This window comes from Chlorocebus sabaeus, chromosome 22 (assembly GCF_047675955.1).
Source record: "Chlorocebus sabaeus isolate Y175 chromosome 22, mChlSab1.0.hap1, whole genome shotgun sequence".
In the NCBI taxonomy this organism is placed as follows: Eukaryota; Metazoa; Chordata; class Mammalia; order Primates; family Cercopithecidae; genus Chlorocebus; species Chlorocebus sabaeus.
Genome location: NC_132925.1, coordinates 96435869 through 96454330, shown reverse-complemented (window position 1 = coordinate 96454330; position 18462 = coordinate 96435869). Strand labels below are relative to the sequence as shown.

The 18462-nt window shown below is 40.2% G+C and overlaps 1 protein-coding gene across 2 annotated transcripts in view; it reads right to left on the bottom strand.

The window, feature by feature from the left end:
- ANO10 (anoctamin 10) overlaps window positions 1-18462 on the bottom strand; it is a 243948-nt gene that overhangs the window by 49167 nt on the left and 176319 nt on the right. For both annotated transcript variants that reach the window (XM_007983848.3, XM_007983847.3), the window contains exon 12: window positions 16161-16277. In XM_007983848.3, coding sequence (XP_007982039.1) covers window positions 16161-16277 — 117 coding nt within the window. The remainder of the gene's footprint in view (window positions 1-16160; window positions 16278-18462) is intronic.

Sequence of the window (18462 nt, the reverse complement as noted above, 5' to 3'; positions counted from 1 at the left end):
ATTTTAGCAGGTCTGATATTTTGCCTTTTGCTCTCCCACTACTTACTTGTGAGGCCTTGTTCATATAATTTTATCTCATTTGTAAATGGAATTACCAAGGACATCTGGTTAAACACCCAGAAAACACGACATAGTCAGAACCCAATACTAAATCTGATTTAGTATTGGTTATCCTGAAAATCCACAGGATCCCCCATCCAAGTTTAGAGATTATTGTCAATCATCAACCATCCTGGGGAGGAAAGTCCATTTGGTCTATGCAATGGATCAAAAGATGAGTTATTTCAAACATCCATTCTGTGTACCTAACAATCACCTCATTAACTTATTTATGCCAACAAAAACCCCTCTGGTGTCATTTCCAATTTCAATGGGATTTTAAAAGGAAGGTAAACTCTAATTTAGAAGCTATGTGTCCAACACTGTGCTAGGCACCTTCACACAGTGATACAGGAGTTAAGAAGAAATTACTTAGGCAGATAGTGAGGGTACAGAAGTCCTTGGTAAGGTTTTCCTTTTAATGAAAAGCAGCTCAAGAGCAGCCTGTAAAGCTGAGCTGCAGACAAAGACAAGCAAGCTGGGAGCTTGCACGGGTAAACGCCAGAAGGAAAGAACTACCTGGGACTAGACATGTTCAAAATGGTGGCTCCATCTTCCCTTCTCTGCCAACCACATGTGTAGTAAGAAGGAGACAAGACGGCGCTGGCCAAGGGGAAAGTTCATATGCATAATAAGATTAGGGTGGGGCCATCAGCCTTCCCCACGGCTATGCAATTGTCACACCTGACTGAACCAATCTGTGAGCCCTACCTAAATCAGACACTGCCTCCTCAAGCCAGACGATAAAGTCCTGCGCATCCACTGCCGGCTGGCCTTTTCCTCTCGGAAGTCCCCTCTCTTTTACTAGAGAGAGAGTTGTTTTCCTTTCTCTTTCTTCCTGTTTTCCTTTCTCTTTCTTTCTCTTTCTTCTGCCTATTAAACCTCCACTCCTAAACGTGTGTGTTCGTGTCCTAAATTTTCTTGGTGCCAGACGATGAACCCGAGGTATTTACCCCACACAATGTAGCCACTTCAACAGTGCTTTTATTTAAAGTCAAACATAAACTGCTATGTTGCGACCTGACAGGTCTATTCTTATAGGCTGTGTGAAGATTAACAAAGATAATGGATTGCTAGTACTCTATGAACAGCAAAATTAAATAAATGTTAGATATTATTTTATTTCAGGTCACATGGAGGTTCAATTCCATACATTCCCATTGAAATTGGAAATGGCACCAGAAGGGTTTTTGTTTCACCAAGCTCCCTCCCTCAGCTCTAAGCTTACAGTCTATGGTCTAAAGAGGCTTCGAGGATGGTTCGATAACAGCAATGATATCAAAGTCCAAAGAACTGTCTTGGATGTTAAACTGGAGGTACTAAGGTGGTAAAGAATTGTAAGGAAGGCTGGGAGTAGCCGCTTACGCCTGTAATCCCAACACTTTGGGAGGCGGCGGACGGATCACGAGGTCAGGAGTTCAAGACCGGCCTGGCCAACATGGGGAAACTCCATCTCTACTAAAAATACAAAAATTAGCTGGGCGTGGTGGCGGGCACCTGTAATCCCAGCTGCTCGGGAGGCTGAGGCAGGAGAACCATCTGAACCCGGGGGGCAGAGGTTGCAGTGACCCGAGATAGTGCTACTGTACTCCAGCCTGGGCGACAGGGTGAGACTCTTTCTCAAAACAAAAAACCAAACTAAAACAGACAGACAAACAACTGGAAGGAAAACTTAGCCAAAGGGCTAGATCTTTATTGGCTGTAACTTAGGCAGGGAGAGGTAGCCAAGAGAACATGAGACTTTAGGCCAGAGACCTGGGTGTGCAGCATGGGCTTTTTCAAGGTGCTGAAGGTCTGATTTTAGACAAATCACATATCCTTCTTAGTGACCAATTTCCTTTTCTTTTTCCATTTTATTATACAAAAGTAGAAAGAATAATGAACCCCCACTTACTTATCACCTGGCTTGAACAATGATCAACTCATAACCAAACAGTTCATTTGTCACCCAGCCTCCATTCCTGGATTGTTGATGCGTTGGTTATCTATTATTGTGTAACAAATTATCCCAAAACTTAGTGGTTTAGAACAAGCATTTATCATCTCACACTTCCTGTGCATCAGGAATTTGGAAGCAGCTGGGTGGCTCTGGCTCAGTCTCTCATAGCTATAGTCAGGATGTAGGCAGGAACTGCAGTCATTCAAAGGATTAGCTAAGGCTAAAGAAGGGAATGGCAATAGGTCCCTAAGACAAAACTGGCCCACAGCCTGTTTGGTAAACAAAGTTTTACTGGAACACAGCTACTCTCTTTCATTTACATATGTCTATGACTGCTTTTGCATTACAGCAGCAGAACTAAATAGCTGTGATAGAGACTGGATGGCCCACATGCCTAAAGTGTTTACTATCTGGCCCTTTACAGAAAAAGTTTGCCAACTTCTAGCCCAGAGAATCTGTTTCCAAGATCACTTGCTCCCATGGTTATTGGCAATAGGCCATGTTCCTAGTCATGTAGGCTTCTACACTGGCTGGCTGAGTGTCCTCACAACATGGAAGCTAGCTTCGCAAGAGGAAGAGTGATTCAAGAGGCAGAAGGCAAAAGCCATCATGTTTTTTAATGACCTGGCCTCAGAAGAAACATAACACCATGTCTGCAGTATTCTACTGATCCACAGACCAATCAAGATACAAAGTGGGAGAGGACTCCACAAGGGCATAAATACTAGGCAGCAGGGATCACTGCAGGCCATCTTAGAAGCTGACAACCACAGCTGGAGATCCATTCCTTAATCTATAAAGTCAGGATTCCCAACAAGATGATTTCTATAGAATTTTTCAACTCTAACATTGGACAGTTACATGATGCAGAGAACTTCTGATATATTTTTGTGTTTCAATCATAGATGTATTCAATTAGTATTTGTTGCAGAATTTTATTTTATTTTTGAGATGGAGTCTTGCTCTGTTGCCCAGGCTGGACTGTGGTCTCGGCTCACTGCAACCTCCGCCTCCTGGGTTCAAGTAATTCTCCTGCCTCAGCCTCCTCAGTAGCTAGGACTACAGCCATGTGTCACCACAGCTGGCTAATTCTTTATATTTTTGTAGAGATGGGGTTTCACCATGTTGGCCAGGCTGGTCTTGAACTCCTGACTTCAAGCAATTCACCCGCCTGGGCCTCCCAAAGTGTTGGGATGACAGGCGTGAGCTACTGTACCCAGCTATTGCTGAACTTTAATACATGTATTTTCATTTTGAGTTTCATATGAGTTAATTATATTACTATTTATGTTCTCATAAGCATTATTTCTTTATGAAGTGATTATTTTCCTTTAGGTAGTATTTCAAAGAGTTCTTAAATCCAAACATTTCTTGTTTTCTACATTCTATTCTTAAGGGAAAGAGACAAATGAGCAAATGTGTTGCTCTTAGGGCTTTACTTTAAAAGTCTAAATTTCCTAGCCTATCAATCACTAATATATTTCAGCCCAATTTCTCTGATCTATGTTCATTACATAATGTAATATTCAGTCATATTCCTGAGACCCCATAGCACTAGAAATCAAGTGAAAAATAATACCGGGCCGGGCACAATGGCTCACGCCTGTAATCCCAACACTTTGAGAGGCTGAGGAGGGTGGATTGCTTGAGCCCAGGAGTTTGAGACTAGCCTGGGCAACATGGTGAAACCCTGTCTCTACAAAAAATACAAAAATTAGTCTGTCATGGTGGCGCACACCTGTAGTCCCAGATACTGGGGAGGCTGAGATGGGAGGATGGCTTGAGCCCAGGAGGCAGAGGTTGCAGGTTGCAGTGAGCTGTGAACATGCCGCTGTACTCCTGCCTGGGCAACAGAGCCAGACTCTGTCTCAAAAAAGAAAAAGAAAAAGAAAAACAAAAACAAAAAGAAAAAGCAAAGGCAAAGAAAAAAGAAAAAGGAAAGGAATGCTGTTTGTTATAGTAAACAAAAAATTTCCTATTTTAGCAATTTACCAATAATTAAAAACAAAAGTTTTTTTTTAAAGTGTGGTTTCCTACACTTTTGGTGTAGGAAAATATATTAAATATTTAATAATAGTTTCCTGAATCTAATACCCAACTGTAACACACAGATGATAATTTCAAAGTCAAAGGATTAGCACTTAATAGAAAAAAGGCACAAAGGGATGGGACTTTGACCCTAATGATGTTCACTTAATGACTCCTTCATTCAATGATTATAAATCTATTATTTCTGAAGTAATCCTGCTTCCAAAAAGCTTGTCTGGTAGTCATAGACCAATATCTTTAAATTCGATGATGCCAACAGCATAATCTTTTAAAAAGAATTGGTCGAGGGCCAAGCACAGTGGCTCACACCTGTAATCCCAGCACTTTGGGAAGCCAAAATGGATGGATCACTTGAGGTCAAGAGTTTGAGACCAGCCTGGCCAACATGGAGAAACTCTGTCTCTGCTAAAAATACAAAAATTACCCGGGCATGGTGGCACACACCTGTAGTCCCAGCTACTCGGGAGGCTGAGGTGGGAGAATCACTTGAATCCAGGAGATGGAAGTTGCAGTGAACTGAGATTGCACCACCACACTCCAGGGTAGATGACAGAGCGAGACTGTCTCAAAGAAAGAACTGGCCAGGGCTGGGAGCGGTGGCTCACACTTGTAATCCCAGCACTTTGGGAGGCCAATGTGGGTGACTTGCTTGAGCTCAGAAGATCTAGACCAGCCTAGGGAACATGGTGAAACCCTGTTTCTACAAAAAATAAAAATAAAAATAATAATTAGCTGGGGATGGTGGTGCACGCCTGTAGTCCCAGCTACTTGGGGGACTGAGGCAGCAAGATCACTTGAGCCTGGGAGGTCGAGGCTGCAGTGAGCATGCATTCCACTGCATTCCAGCCTGGGTGACAAAGTGACACCCTGTCTCAAAAAATAAAGAAAAAAATTGGGCGTGATGGCTCATGCCTATAATCCCAGCACTTTAGGAGGCCCAGGTGGGCAGATCACTTGACTCCAGGAGTTCGAAACCAGCCTGGGCAACATGGCAAGACCCTGTCTCTACTATAAATATACAGAAAAATACAAAATATTAGCCAGGTGTGGTAGCTAACGCTGGTAGTTCCAGCTACTTGGTAGGCTGAGGAAGCAGGATTGTTTGAACCTGGAGGTCAAGGCTGTAGTGAGCTGTGATCTTGCCACTGCACTCCAGCCTGAGTGACAGAATAAGACCATGTCTCAAAAAAAAAAAAAAAAAAATTTCTTGTGGTAAAATACACATAACATAAAATCTACCATCTTAACTACTATCAGGTGTCCAGTAGTATTAAACACATCGCTACCTCCATCTTCATAACTTTTTCATCTAACAGTATAATCTTTTAATTTCCTAAAACATTTAATAAAAAGTAAATAAATGGATGTATAAGTCAATCCTAGGCATTTACCTGCAAAAGGAAGAGCTGCTCTCACATATGTTGACCATCATGGCAATGCAATTATTAATCTAATACAGAATATGAGATTGGAACTCTAACTTTAAAAAAGAATACATCCCTTTTTTGTTGTTGTTGTTTTTTGAGACGGAGTCTTGTTCTGCCACCCAGGCTGCAGTGCAGTGTGCGATCTCGGCTCACTGCAACCTCTGCCTCAACGGTTCAAGCGACTCTCCTGCCTCAGCCTCCTGAGTAGCTGGGATTACAGGTGTGTGCCACCATGCCCGGCTAATTTTTGTATTTTTAGTTGAGATGGGGTTTCACCACGTTGGTGAGGCTGGTCTTGAACTCCTGACCTAGTGGTCCGCCTGCCTCAGCCTCCCAAAGTGCTAGGATTATAGGCGTGAGCCACCACGCCCAGCCTTTTTTGTTGTTTTTAAATATAGTTTTAAGCATTCTGAAATCTCTAGAATTTATTATGAGGCAAGTTTTTTCTTTACCAATGCAAACACATTTGAATGACATCTGTGAACATGGTCCCAAGCACATGGCCATCACTTCTACAGCACAGTGACCCCAAGGCCTTTCTCTGTGGAATGGACTTGTGCTTCCAGGCCCCCTCTTACCACACTGCTTCCAATCTATCAATAGCGTGACTCGAAAAATGCTACATTTTATTCCATTTCACAGCCTATTCGGTAGTTTTCATAAGAAAAAATAAATCTGCTTCTGATTTGGCCGTTTCTTACATCTATGGGGAATATTAAGATATATCAATTTTAAAGTTTGCTTAGAAAATCAATGATATAAGTAGCCATTTACATACATTGTTTACTGAGGAAGACAATGATCAGAAGAGCTGTAGTTTTATTTTACTGTCTGGATGACTCTGTGCACTTTAAAGAAATTTTTCTCTGGTGAAAACAGAAAATACAGGGGGAAAACGTTCACCTATCAGTGGTTAAAGGAGGATTGCTCCAGAGCCTGAATTAGTTTTCTAGCTAACAAGTACAAGTGTAAAAGATAAACTATTTTAGAATTCTTCCTTGCTTGATTTGGGGTTATTTTACAGTCTTGGGGAGCTACTCTTGTTACTGATGTCAATCACAGTCAATATTTTTGGGGAAAAAATAAAAAAAGGATTTGAACTTTATCAAGGCAAGGTATGTGGTCCTTCTAAAGTGTCCACATGTAACTCTTCAGAATGTGTTCTCTTCCCCAGTGATCCCAGAAAGGCACATGACCTGTTTCCATTTCTGCCAGAGTATCTATTTTAAGACTCTTCTTTTTTTGTCCAAGGACATAATTTGTCCTTATTTATTTAATATATTGGCTTGTGAATTACACATGAGTCAACAAACTCAGTTTGATGAAGTGGATATTTATTCAGAGCCTATTGGGCACCAGGCCCTGTGCTGGGTGAGGGGACTCAGCGGTGAGTGAGTTGTCACCTGGTCCTTGGGGACCTCGCAGCTCACAAGGAAGACTGAAACAGAACCAACTATAGTGGGGCAAATGAAAAGAAATGGGTACCAGGCTCCTGTTACTCAATGGGAGGCGGCTTTCTCCAGGAGGTGGGGTCTGTGAAGCTGACAGCAGAGGGCAGGTATACTGGTGGTCAGAGTTACAAAGTAGCAGGGGTGCTTGGGAATCTTGCTATACCCAAAAGGTGCAGAGGAGCCAGTATTTATTCATGCATTCAGTATCTTTAAAGGAGGTTATCATTTTATCAATTGGAGAGAAATTTACTATGCAAAAAATTACCTGCAAATGGCTAACAGACCCTACCCTGGAGAGCTGTTCTGAAGAGACACTGGCACATGCAGAAGGTTTAGAACAGTGCCTGGCTCATGTTCTCACACACTACATGTCAGCTGTTACTACCTCATTGCTATTACAGCCCAGCTGTGTTCAGTCATGAAAATAGGTGGGACTGCCACAAAGGTAGAATTCTGACTCTCCAGGCAAATCTGATGTTACGGTACGATTTTATCCTAGAATCCCTTGTTGAGTTCACCCAGCAACTGCATGAGGTAGTCCTCCTCCTCCCTCATCATCCTCATTCCCCCAGCACACTGCTCCATAATGGGTCTTACTCACATTGCCTTATTCCAGTCTCATTCTGACTTTGCCCCGTTTGAGTGTTGGGGGAACTCTAATACAGGAAGGTCACGTTACTTGCTCTGCAGCTACACAGGGCTGAAACCTCCTTTGCAAAAGTCGTTAACAGTGAGAAAGTTATGACAGTGAAGGGGATCTGATCTAGCCAACTCTATCTTACTTCCAACCTCTAAGCTAGCTGCCCGTGCTCATTCCTAGGCAAAGGCCAAACTAACCTTGGAAGAAATTCAGTTTATAGTTTAACTTTGAATCAAAGATGATAAAAGTCCTCTCCTGAAACAAACTCCTTTCCTGCCTGGGAGCCAGACCACTTTTATAAAACTAACGAATTGGCCACAAGACTTGCAACTTCCCTAGTTACTCTTGCAGATCACATGCAGAACCTAAGATCGGTCTTTTAAGATGTCTTTTCCAGTTTTCACATTTCTGAGGACTGATGGCTCTACCAGATTCACCAGCCAGTCCTGTGGCCCTCACCCAGGAACTGACTCAGCTGAAGAAGACAGCTTTGACTCACTGTGATTTCATTTCTGATCCAATCAGTCAGTACTCCCCACTCCCTGGCCCCCTACCTGCCAAACTATCCTTGAAAAACTCTAGTCTGAATTTTTGGGGAGACTGATTTGAGTAATAATAAAACTCTGCTCTCATGTTCAACCTGCTCTGCATGAATTAAACTAGTTCTCTAGTGCAATTCTCCTGTCTTGATAAATTGGCTCTATCTGAACAGTGGGTGAAATGAACCCTTTGGGCAGTTACAGGGTTGGAAGACAAACCTTCCAACAAAAGAAGAAAGGGAGAGGCAGGCTCAGACAGGTCACCCAAATGACAGATATACCATATACTTTTGTACTTTTTACTGGGCCTAGACCTGACTCGTGGCCCTGGGAAGTAGACCACCCCTTCCTAAGAACTATGGCTCTGGCACTGGTGGCTGGTGGCTTTGTTAGAGGCTAATTCTTTATTTGGATTTAACATTTCATTCTGAACTAGATGTTGGCAGATTGATATGCGATTACCTATTCAATAGTCAAATACTTTGGCACCTTAATTCTAGGCTGAAATTTTACAGTTTCCATTAAAATGCTTATATATTTACTATAACTTTTTTTTTTTTTTTTTAATAGAGATGAGGTGTTGCCATGTTGCCCAGGCTGGTCTCAAGCTATCTGTCTGCCTTGGTCTCCTAAAGTGCTAGGATTACAGACGTGAGCCACTGCACCCAGCCTATATTTACCTTAACTTGACAGCACAAATGGAGCGCTAGGGAAGAAGTTCACATGTTGAAAAAAACCTATCAATTTAAAACTGAATACTTAAATATAGACCAAAAATAAAATCCTAAGCCCCCCAAGTAACAGAATGGACCCCCCTCCCCTGGGCCAAGGGGATCTCAGAGAAACCTGGAACGCTGAATTCTCAGCCATGACAGGGAGGTCGGACAGGCCTCATTATACATCTCCCTTTTGGAATTTAGGTACAAATGACCACCAGCATTAACATTAAAATAGAGATCATTAGACTGTCAAAACAGACCCTTTGTGGCAGTAAGATATCAAATTGCAACCTGACTGCGGTACAGCATCACATGACAGATAGCAGACTCCAAAGGAAATCAAATATTTTACCCCACAATATATTTCTTTGACATATTTTGAAATGGTTCCACAATACTATCTCTTGTGGGGAAAATCTGAATCTGTAGAGAATATCCATTAATACAGCCAGCCAGTCCTTTCCTGTATGTAGGAGAGATGAACCAAAGAGTCTGATGCCTCTTAAGGTCTGAAGAAACACTTACCATGCATTCCCTCTGAAGGGTGCTACCACCTACCCAACGAGAACCTTGGCTTCCACAAACCCCCTTATCTTAATTCAGGCATTTTCTTCTACTGCCTTCAGGTCTTTAGACGAAGCTTGACTCTTTCAACCAATTGCCAATTTGAATCCACCTATGACCTATAAGCCTAGCCCGTCCCTGCCCCCACACCTTTCACATCGCATCAATCTATACCTCACATGTATTTATTTATGTCTTTCTCTATAACTTCTGTCTCCCTAAAATGTATGATTAAGCCAAACTGTAATCTGACTGTCTTGGGCACTTTCTCAGGACTCGAGACTGTTCCCTGGGGCTATGGTCACTCATACTGGCTTAGAGTAAACCTCTTTAAATATCTTACAGAGTTTGGTTTTTCCGTTAACATAACTAAATTTAAATACACTTAACTCTAAAAAACAAAGACACTATTTGATAAAGCCTGGCGGAGTTGGCCTGTCTAGTTAAGGGTCCTACACCTAATTTGAGGCCCCTGAGAGCTATAATTAGTAGTGTCTCCTTAAAGTCCTTCTCTTGTTCATTTAACTGATTCCTGAAGCTGTTTTCTTTCTCAAAGGCTCTAGGCAGCCAGCCCTGCTCCCTGGCTTCTGTTTGTGTTCTGGGCTCCCAGGAGGGCTGGCTGCCCAGAAGCAGGTTAAGTGGATGTTGTCCTTGTGCTCCAGGCCACGGAGTTATCAAATGGTTCCTGCATTAGAATCCTTTCTATTTTTAATTGGATCTTAAAATGACTAAGAGATGAATAAATCAATTTGAAGAGAAATAAAAGGGCATCACTAGGATGATATTTACTGTCTAGAATTCTCTGTAAAGGTTTCAGTCAAATGAAGCCTAATCATTTGAAAATGCCCTTTGCAAAGTAAACTATTTTATTTTCCTCAGTTTGCCTCTCACCTTCAAGTATGTCTAATTTGCCTATATATTTAGAAATACCACATAGCTTCCTATTCGATACCAAAAAAGATCTGTTTTCAGTACATTTCCTTCCCACATTCATTTCGGCAATCCACCACCACTCCTCCTGTCACAAGCTGAGAGGAATAACTGAATCCACAGAGCACGTCTCCAAATGGGATCCTAGGGCCCTGCATTAGAATCACTTGATATGCTGGTTTAAAAAGGAGATTTCTTGGGCCTTCCCACAGACTGGGGAATCTAGTCTTTCATTTTATGAGGGGAAAAAAACACAAAAAAAACAATCAAAAAAACCCTGAGATGCAAAGAGGCCACCTGACTTGTCCACAGGTGGCACAAGGTGGCCCCAAACTTGCTTGTTCTTGGCACTCACCTGGCCATGCTTGGGAATCTATCTTTGCTGGGGAGTGGGGATTGATAAAAGTGAGGTGGAGACACAGGAGGGTTTTTAAAAAATGTAGGTCCTTGGGTCCCACCTTTGATTTAGGGAATAAGAATCTCTAAGGCATAGGGTCTAGGTACATGTGTTTTTCACAAGGTTTACATGTAAAATGCACAATCCTATTTAAGGACTGCCTGATGACTTAAATTTCTCAATCATATTTTGCCCATAAAATAATACTTGAGTTGAAAAGTAGCAATTCAGGTATAAATTAAACATAGTAAGTATCCATAAGGAATAATTTCTACTGATAAGCTTACTATCAATGTCTGGTTAGCAATTCAGGTCTAAATTAAACATCGTAACTATCCATAAGTAATACTTTCTACTGATAAACTTACTATCAATGTCTGGTTACTTAATAGTGAGACTTCACCCAAATGTGTTTTCAATAACTCAATTTCTGATCTGGGCCCACTGACCAGGGTACCTGACGGAAGCTCTCTCTGCTTTTGTTACATGGGAGGAGCCCAGTGAGTTGAGGCTACTTATAGTTACAAAGGAGATAGCTAAATGTCAGGTTAAAGAAAAATGAGAAACATATTCTACATCCTAGAAATGGCACTAGTTCAGCAGGTAAACTGAAGTCATGGCCAGTTAATTTTTTGAGTTTCTGAAAAGTAGGTGACCTTTTGTACCTTCTAGGACCTCCTGGGCAGTGAGACTAAACAGGAATTGTGATTAAAATGTTTGTCTCTCCTGGATGGTGGCACAAACTTGGGTGGCCCATGTAGCAGTGTCAACCATACAGCAAAGCCTTGAGTCAGTGAAAGAGAGTGAGAGGCAGTTGTTATATACAGTATCTTCAGTCCAACTTTTACCCTGAACCTTTTTTTTTTTTTTTTTTTGAGACAGAGTCTGACTCTGTTACCCAGCCTGGAGTGCAGAAGCGTGATCTCGGCTCACTGCAACCTCCGCCTTCCAGATTCAAGCGATTCTTGTGCCTCAGCCTCCCGAGTAGCTGGAATTACAGGCGTGTGCCACCACATCCAGCTAATTTTTGTATTTTTAGTAGAGATGGGGTTTTACCATGTTGGCTGGGCTGGTCTCGAACTCCTGACCTCAACTGATCCACCCGCTTTGGCCTCCCAAAGTGCTGGGATTACAGGTGTGAGCCACTGCACCCAGCCAACCCTGAGCCTTTTATTCTCAGATTGATAATTAAAAGAAAAAAATCTAGTGGAGACAGGGAGGGAGAACACTTCTGGGTTTGCAAGGCCCTAAGAGAGCCTGACAACATTCATCATTGCTGTCTGCCCACTTGATGGATCAGAGACATTAGAGCTGCTCATGTACAAATTTAAAAATCACCCTCAGGGCAAGCTATGTAAGTCCTATTAGAAAGCATTAAATAAGTATACTGAATGGAACCTGTTAGACATCTGTCCCTCCAGAATCACCTTTCCTTACAAGGTGATTTTAACCACAGAATCAGATCTATGTCCTCAGGAGAAAAAAATCTCAAAGAGACATAACATCTTTCAGACTTTTTTCTTCTTTCTAACTAATACAGGTCGAGCATCCCTAATGTGAAAATCTGAAATACTCCAAAATCCCGAAACTTTGTGAACGCCAAAAAAAAAAAAAAAAAAAAAAAAAAAAAAAAAAAAGCTCACTGGAGCAGTTCAGATTTCAGATTTTCCCATTAGGAATGCTCAGCAGTAAATACAATACAAATATTCAAAAATCTGAAACAAAATTCAAAATCTAAAACATTTCTGGTCCTAAGCACTTTGGATAAGGGATACTCAACTTGTATGAGATAGTGTTTTGGTCAGTGTTTCATTTCTCAAAGAAGATGCGTGTGAATAAATCTGGAATTGGGGCTTTGCCACACTGTCAGGTAAAGTGTACCTAAAGATACGGGAATCTAAGAGCTGAGATGACTTGAGAGGTCATTTAGCCATATCCATAGTAAACACGTGTCCATGACACCCTCAATGGCAAATATAACGGTCCTGCATTTGGAGTTTTAGGGAAATGTATTTAGTAACATGAGACATATTAATAATATGTTGAATTTGGTGGTGGTGAGGGAGGTTCATAGGGAACGAGTTCTAATTTCATTCTCTCAATAAAAATCCTTTCCTTTTTAGGCAAACTTTAGTAACATAAATCCTGAGTGATTTTTTCAAAAGCAGATCTTTTTTAAAAAAGCAAATACACGGAATTTTATGGTCTAGACAGACCATAAAATTTATTGTATAGATACACCATGAAATCCTGAGTAACATGAAGCATGGTTCTTCCTTGACCTGGAGTTAAGATGTGTATGCACGAGCCAGGAAGTTGCCTACCCCCATCTACAAAATGTCACCAGAAATGTAATCAATGGAGAAATCTGATTAACTAAAACTCTTCCAGAGACACGGCTATACATTAAACTTTTTTTCTTACATACCTCTTAAAGTTTTTAGATGCTTATGCCCTCTCACACATTTTTAAACTGACACCTAAAATCTTTTAATCATAAATTCAATAGCCGCAAAAATGTAGGCAGTGTGTATGTGTATGCATAAGCATAGACAGATCTTTTTGAAAAAAGCAGGTTACTGGAATTTTATGTGTAGATATACAATAATTTATTTAATCATTCTTCTATTGAGGAATTTAGTTATCTCCAGATTTTTGCTAATAAAAATGTTTCAATGATTAAATTTTGGTACAATTTTCAGATACAACCGTTACCCTAGTAAGATTTGGTTTGTGTTGCAGAGTAATTGAAATTAAATTCAACTGCAATTCTAGAAAGACTGAACCAATTTACACTTCTGTCAGGTATATATAAAAGAATGTCCATTTCCCAAATCCAATGAGGACAGGCTATCATGACATAATCCAATAGAACATGTGAAATGTGGTATTTCACTGGTGTTTAAATTTATATTTCTTTAATTTTGAATGAGGTTGAGCATCTCTTCATATGTTATCCTTTCATTACTGTATTGTCATTTTTTATAGATTTGTGGAAACTTTTTTTGAATTAAAAGATATTGACTTCGTTATATACAAAAATATTTTTCCAGTTTGTCCCATTTATCTTTTGAGTCTGCTTATTTCTGTCATACATAAGTTTTCATTTTTCATGTATTTTATCATTTTTTAAAATGATTTTTGGGTTTTATGTCTTGATTGGGAAGGCATTTCCCACTAAAAGATATACCCAGACTTTTAATAGACTTCTTATGGCTTACATTTTTTACATTTAAATCTGTCAACCTTGAATTTTGTGGTGGTAGGGAAGTTCACAAGGAATGAGTTAAAATAAAGTATAATAATTTTCCCAAACAGCTGTTTGCCATCAAGCTGTGTAACAAAAAATCCTTCTTTTTTCCACTGACATAAAATGCCACTTTTACCACAAATGAAATCCCCAGTTTTATTTGGGTCCATTTATGAACTCAATGCTCTCTATTCCACTGATTTTTCCATTTCTTCACTAATTTAAAATGTATTTAATTATAATTATTGTACTATTCAGAATACATTTTAATATCTGACAGAGTGACAGTCCCAATTTCTTCTTTATCAGAAGTTTCCTTGCTATTCTCGGATGTTTATTTTGATATATTGAATTGGCATTGGATATTTACAAGATTGAATCTTTTGATCCCAGTAATGTTTAAAAACATTTGTCCTATAAGTTATCTATATTGTTTCCATAAATTACCACCTAAGTTTTTACATTTTGGTTCCTTCTGTAAATGTAAATTTTTCATCAAAAATATTTTCTAACTGATTATTTCTTGTGAAAAGAAACACGATTTTAGATAAACTTCGTAACTTGCTTCCTTACCAAATTTTCCTATTTTTAATAATTTTTTAGCTATATAATCCTCTAATTTTCTCTTTTCTTTTCTTTCTTTTTTTTTGAGACAAGGTCTCACTCTGTCACCCAGGTGGGAGTGCAGTGGCGTAATCATGGCTCATTACAGCCTCGACCTCCTAGGCTCAAGCAATTCTCCCAGCTCAGCCTCCCAAGTAGCTGTTACTATAGGCGTGCACCACCACGCCTGGCTAATTTTTGTATTTTTTTGTTGAGACAGGGTTTCACCATGTTGCCCAGGTTGGTCTTAAACTCCTGGGCTCAAGGCATCTACCCACCTCGGCCTCCCAAAGTGCTGGGATTACAGGTGTGAGCCACTGCACCCAGCCTAATCCTCTAATTTTCAAGTAATAAGCTTGCCTCTTCTACTTGAACTTCTCTTCCTCTTATACAACTGCATTGGTTAGTACCTCTAGAAGAATACTAGCTGTCAGTGGTGATGATGGGTTTCCTGCCATTGCTGGGAATGCTCTGGAGTTTCATTATTGGGCATGATGGTGGGTTCTGGTTTAACATATAGACACACTGGCTAGCCCACATGCCAAAAGTGAACCTGCCCAACCTCTAGGAATGCAGGTAACTTAGTCTTGTCACCTACTGTGTGGCAAACACGAGCACAGCTATAGCTAGTTGGCCCAGGTTCATCCTCTTTTCCACATTCTTATCACAAGTCCTCTTTTGGAGTCACCCTGCCTCATCAGGGGCAAGTATTGGTTTGATGTGGGGTTCCCCTGTCTGGTGCACCACCCTTGCAGCCCTCATGCTTTGATCAAAGGGTCATCTTAAGTGGGTCCTCTTCACGTTTTTTCTCCCAACTCCCCAAACATAAGAAAAAATATTCCTATGCAAAGTAGTTTAGAAGCCAAAGAAAGAGTGTCTGTCCAGCAGGTTCTGACCAGAGCTTGTCCCCTCAGATGACAATGCTTTACTGATTCTCTCATTGCTTAAATTCCTATGCAGCACTAAAGATAACAAGTGAGAGATACTCCAGGCGTCTAGGGATCTCCTGTCTACTCCCACTCTCCTACAAGCAGAAAATCATCAAAATGGTCAACTCCAGCATGGCTTTCTTTTTTGTAGTCTCTGGTAGAATATGGAAGTCACTGAGACACAGTTTCTCCTTTCAGGGCAATTTTGCTGCTTCTACACACCTGATCTCATTCTGTCTCGCTCTCTGAAAGCTATTATTCAGGATTTTATTCACTCACTTCTCTTCACTTAATGTTTCAGTAGATGGCAAACCTGGAAGCTTGTGGGGAGCTGCCCCAAGTTGATTCTTAGATGTCTGTCTTGTTCTTTTGCGGAATGCTAGCTCTATTCTTTATTTAATATTGCCTGAATATTTTTGTTTGTTTAGTTTAGTTCTTTAAACCTATTTGTTGCTCATGTTGTTAGGATTTTGGTTTTGTTATGTCATCCTAAACTGGAGTCCTCTGTATTCATTTAAACTGGTAACTTCAAGGCTGAAGAAAATGCTGAGACTGATTCTTCTAAATTATTTCTCCTGTCATTTGCTAAAGTAATACATACATTTTCAGGACAGCTGCTCTTACCTGCTGCTTGAGTGCCTCCAAAGACTCAAATTCCAATCTGGCTAGTTTCACCTGGATATGCCGTGGTTTATCAGGTATGGCAAATGCAAGGATAAACTTTAAAGCCAGGAGTGCGTGCTGAAAACAAGAAAGAGTACATGTTGATGTGATACATCAGACCATATACACAAGAAAATAAATTGATATCTAAGCAACCTAGGTTCCTTTATATTAATCTTGGGTAATTTCTAACTATTGACCTGTGAAGTATCAAAGACCAAGCAGGCTCATGAATTGTACTGAGTCCACCCTGTTGTGGTTCATTCAATAATTTACTGACTTTATTTTAATTCTTTTTTTTTTTTGAGACCGAGTCTCACTCTGTCGCCCAGGCTAGAGGAGTGTGGTGGCACGATCTCGGCTCACTGCAACCTCTGCCTCCCAGGTTCAAGCGATTCTCCTGCCTCAGTCTCCTGAGTAGCTGGGATTACAGGCAGGCACCATCACACCCAACTAATTTTTTTTGTATTTTTTAGTAGAGATGGGGGTTTCACCATGTTCGTCAGGCTGGTCTCAAACTCCTGACCTCAGGTGTTCCACCCACTTCAGCCTCCCAAAGTGCTGGGATTACAGGTGTTGAGCCATCACATCCAGCCAGGTTTATTCTTTTAAAATCAGGTATTCCCATAAACCGATACCATAATGGTACCCTCAGTGTTTTATAGAGAAATGGTTTATTCTGAAGTCTTCCACAAACTCTTTTCTAGCAATGTATCTCAGTATACAATATTTGTAGGCACTCTACTCCCTGCCCAATGTCCCTGTGCTGCACTTCAGTTTGAGTTACATAAAACGTACATATATCTTAAAAACAAGGTGCCATGGATCCTCTAATCCCAATAGCGTTTGGTGCATTTTCTTTTATGACGTGATAATCAATAAAGATTAATTCAATGATTGTAACCTTATGCACGGACATTATAATATGGAAAACTTAAAACCTGGCTATTATTTTTCTTTCTCATACAAGCATCATACAGAAGTCCTCTATAACATAATGATATGAGATGTATAATTAAGCCAATGGTATTGCTTCCATTGGTAATCCCGCTGTTCAGATGTATAGGCTCAACCTACTGATGCTTCTCCAAATCCAGATCATCTTGTGTTCCAGAATCAACACCCACAGAAATCTAAGTGATCAAAAGGATACAGCTGCCTCTGTGGTGACAGCATGAGTTACTAAATATTAAAAGTTGTGATTTTTAAAAGAAATAATTAAAAGGCATTAAGAAAATCAATGAGAGAGATGGAACAGCCTTTGAGAAATGTTGCATTGAATTACTGACAGAAAAAGAACAGCTGAAAAAAATTAAAGGAATTTCTTACTGTGATATTTTCAAAAGGAGGAATGAGGGATAAATAACAAGCAGATATCTCCTGGGAGAAGCATGAACTAGTGAAGGAAATCAGCATGATGCCAGAACAAGCAATAATTTAATCAGAAGACTTGAAAATCAGCAGAACCCCAGGACAGGCCAAGCAGTGCCTGGTATTAACAAGAGACAGAATAGACCAGGGACAGACAGCCTTCATGTAAATGTGACTGCCATGACCAAAGATGACACTGGAAGATACTGATTAAGGGTCTAGAGTAGAAAAACAAGTAGATAATATAGCATGGACCAGATGATACCCTATGTTAAAATTCTGAACTGAATTAATAAAAACCTAGATATAATCTCCAAATAATACATGAATAATTCAGAAAACGCTATGCTGTACCATTATTTCATTCCATTAGAATACTGAGAGATAATTTTATACAAGACAATCTCTTCAGTGGAAATATTAGACAAGAAATAAACAAATTAGTAGATAAAAAGAAACATTCCATGTATTTCAGAGTCTGTGTAGCCTTAAGTTGCCGGAGTCCCACATGACATGACAAAGTCATGGCCCCTTTCCATCTCTCCTAATAAATCTGTACCCATTTCCTCTTCCTCAGAGTCTTGGCAGGAATTACAAAATATGCTGCTGAGGAAGGACATGCTTCCCTTGGATGTTAAGGCATCTGGAAGGTGTATTAACTCTCCTTTGGTAACCAGGACTGGCTATTAGGTAACAGAACAAGGTTGCCCAGATTTTGCTGCTATGGTTTCCACGTAAACTGTTCAAAAAATTATCATGAATTGAAAAAAGTTGATATTGATTAGACAATATTAATCAAAACAGGATGCCATTTTAAACATTTACATAGCAACATGCTTTTATGAGTAATTCTCTATAGTTTATTTTCCAAAAAAATAGCATCTTCACAATG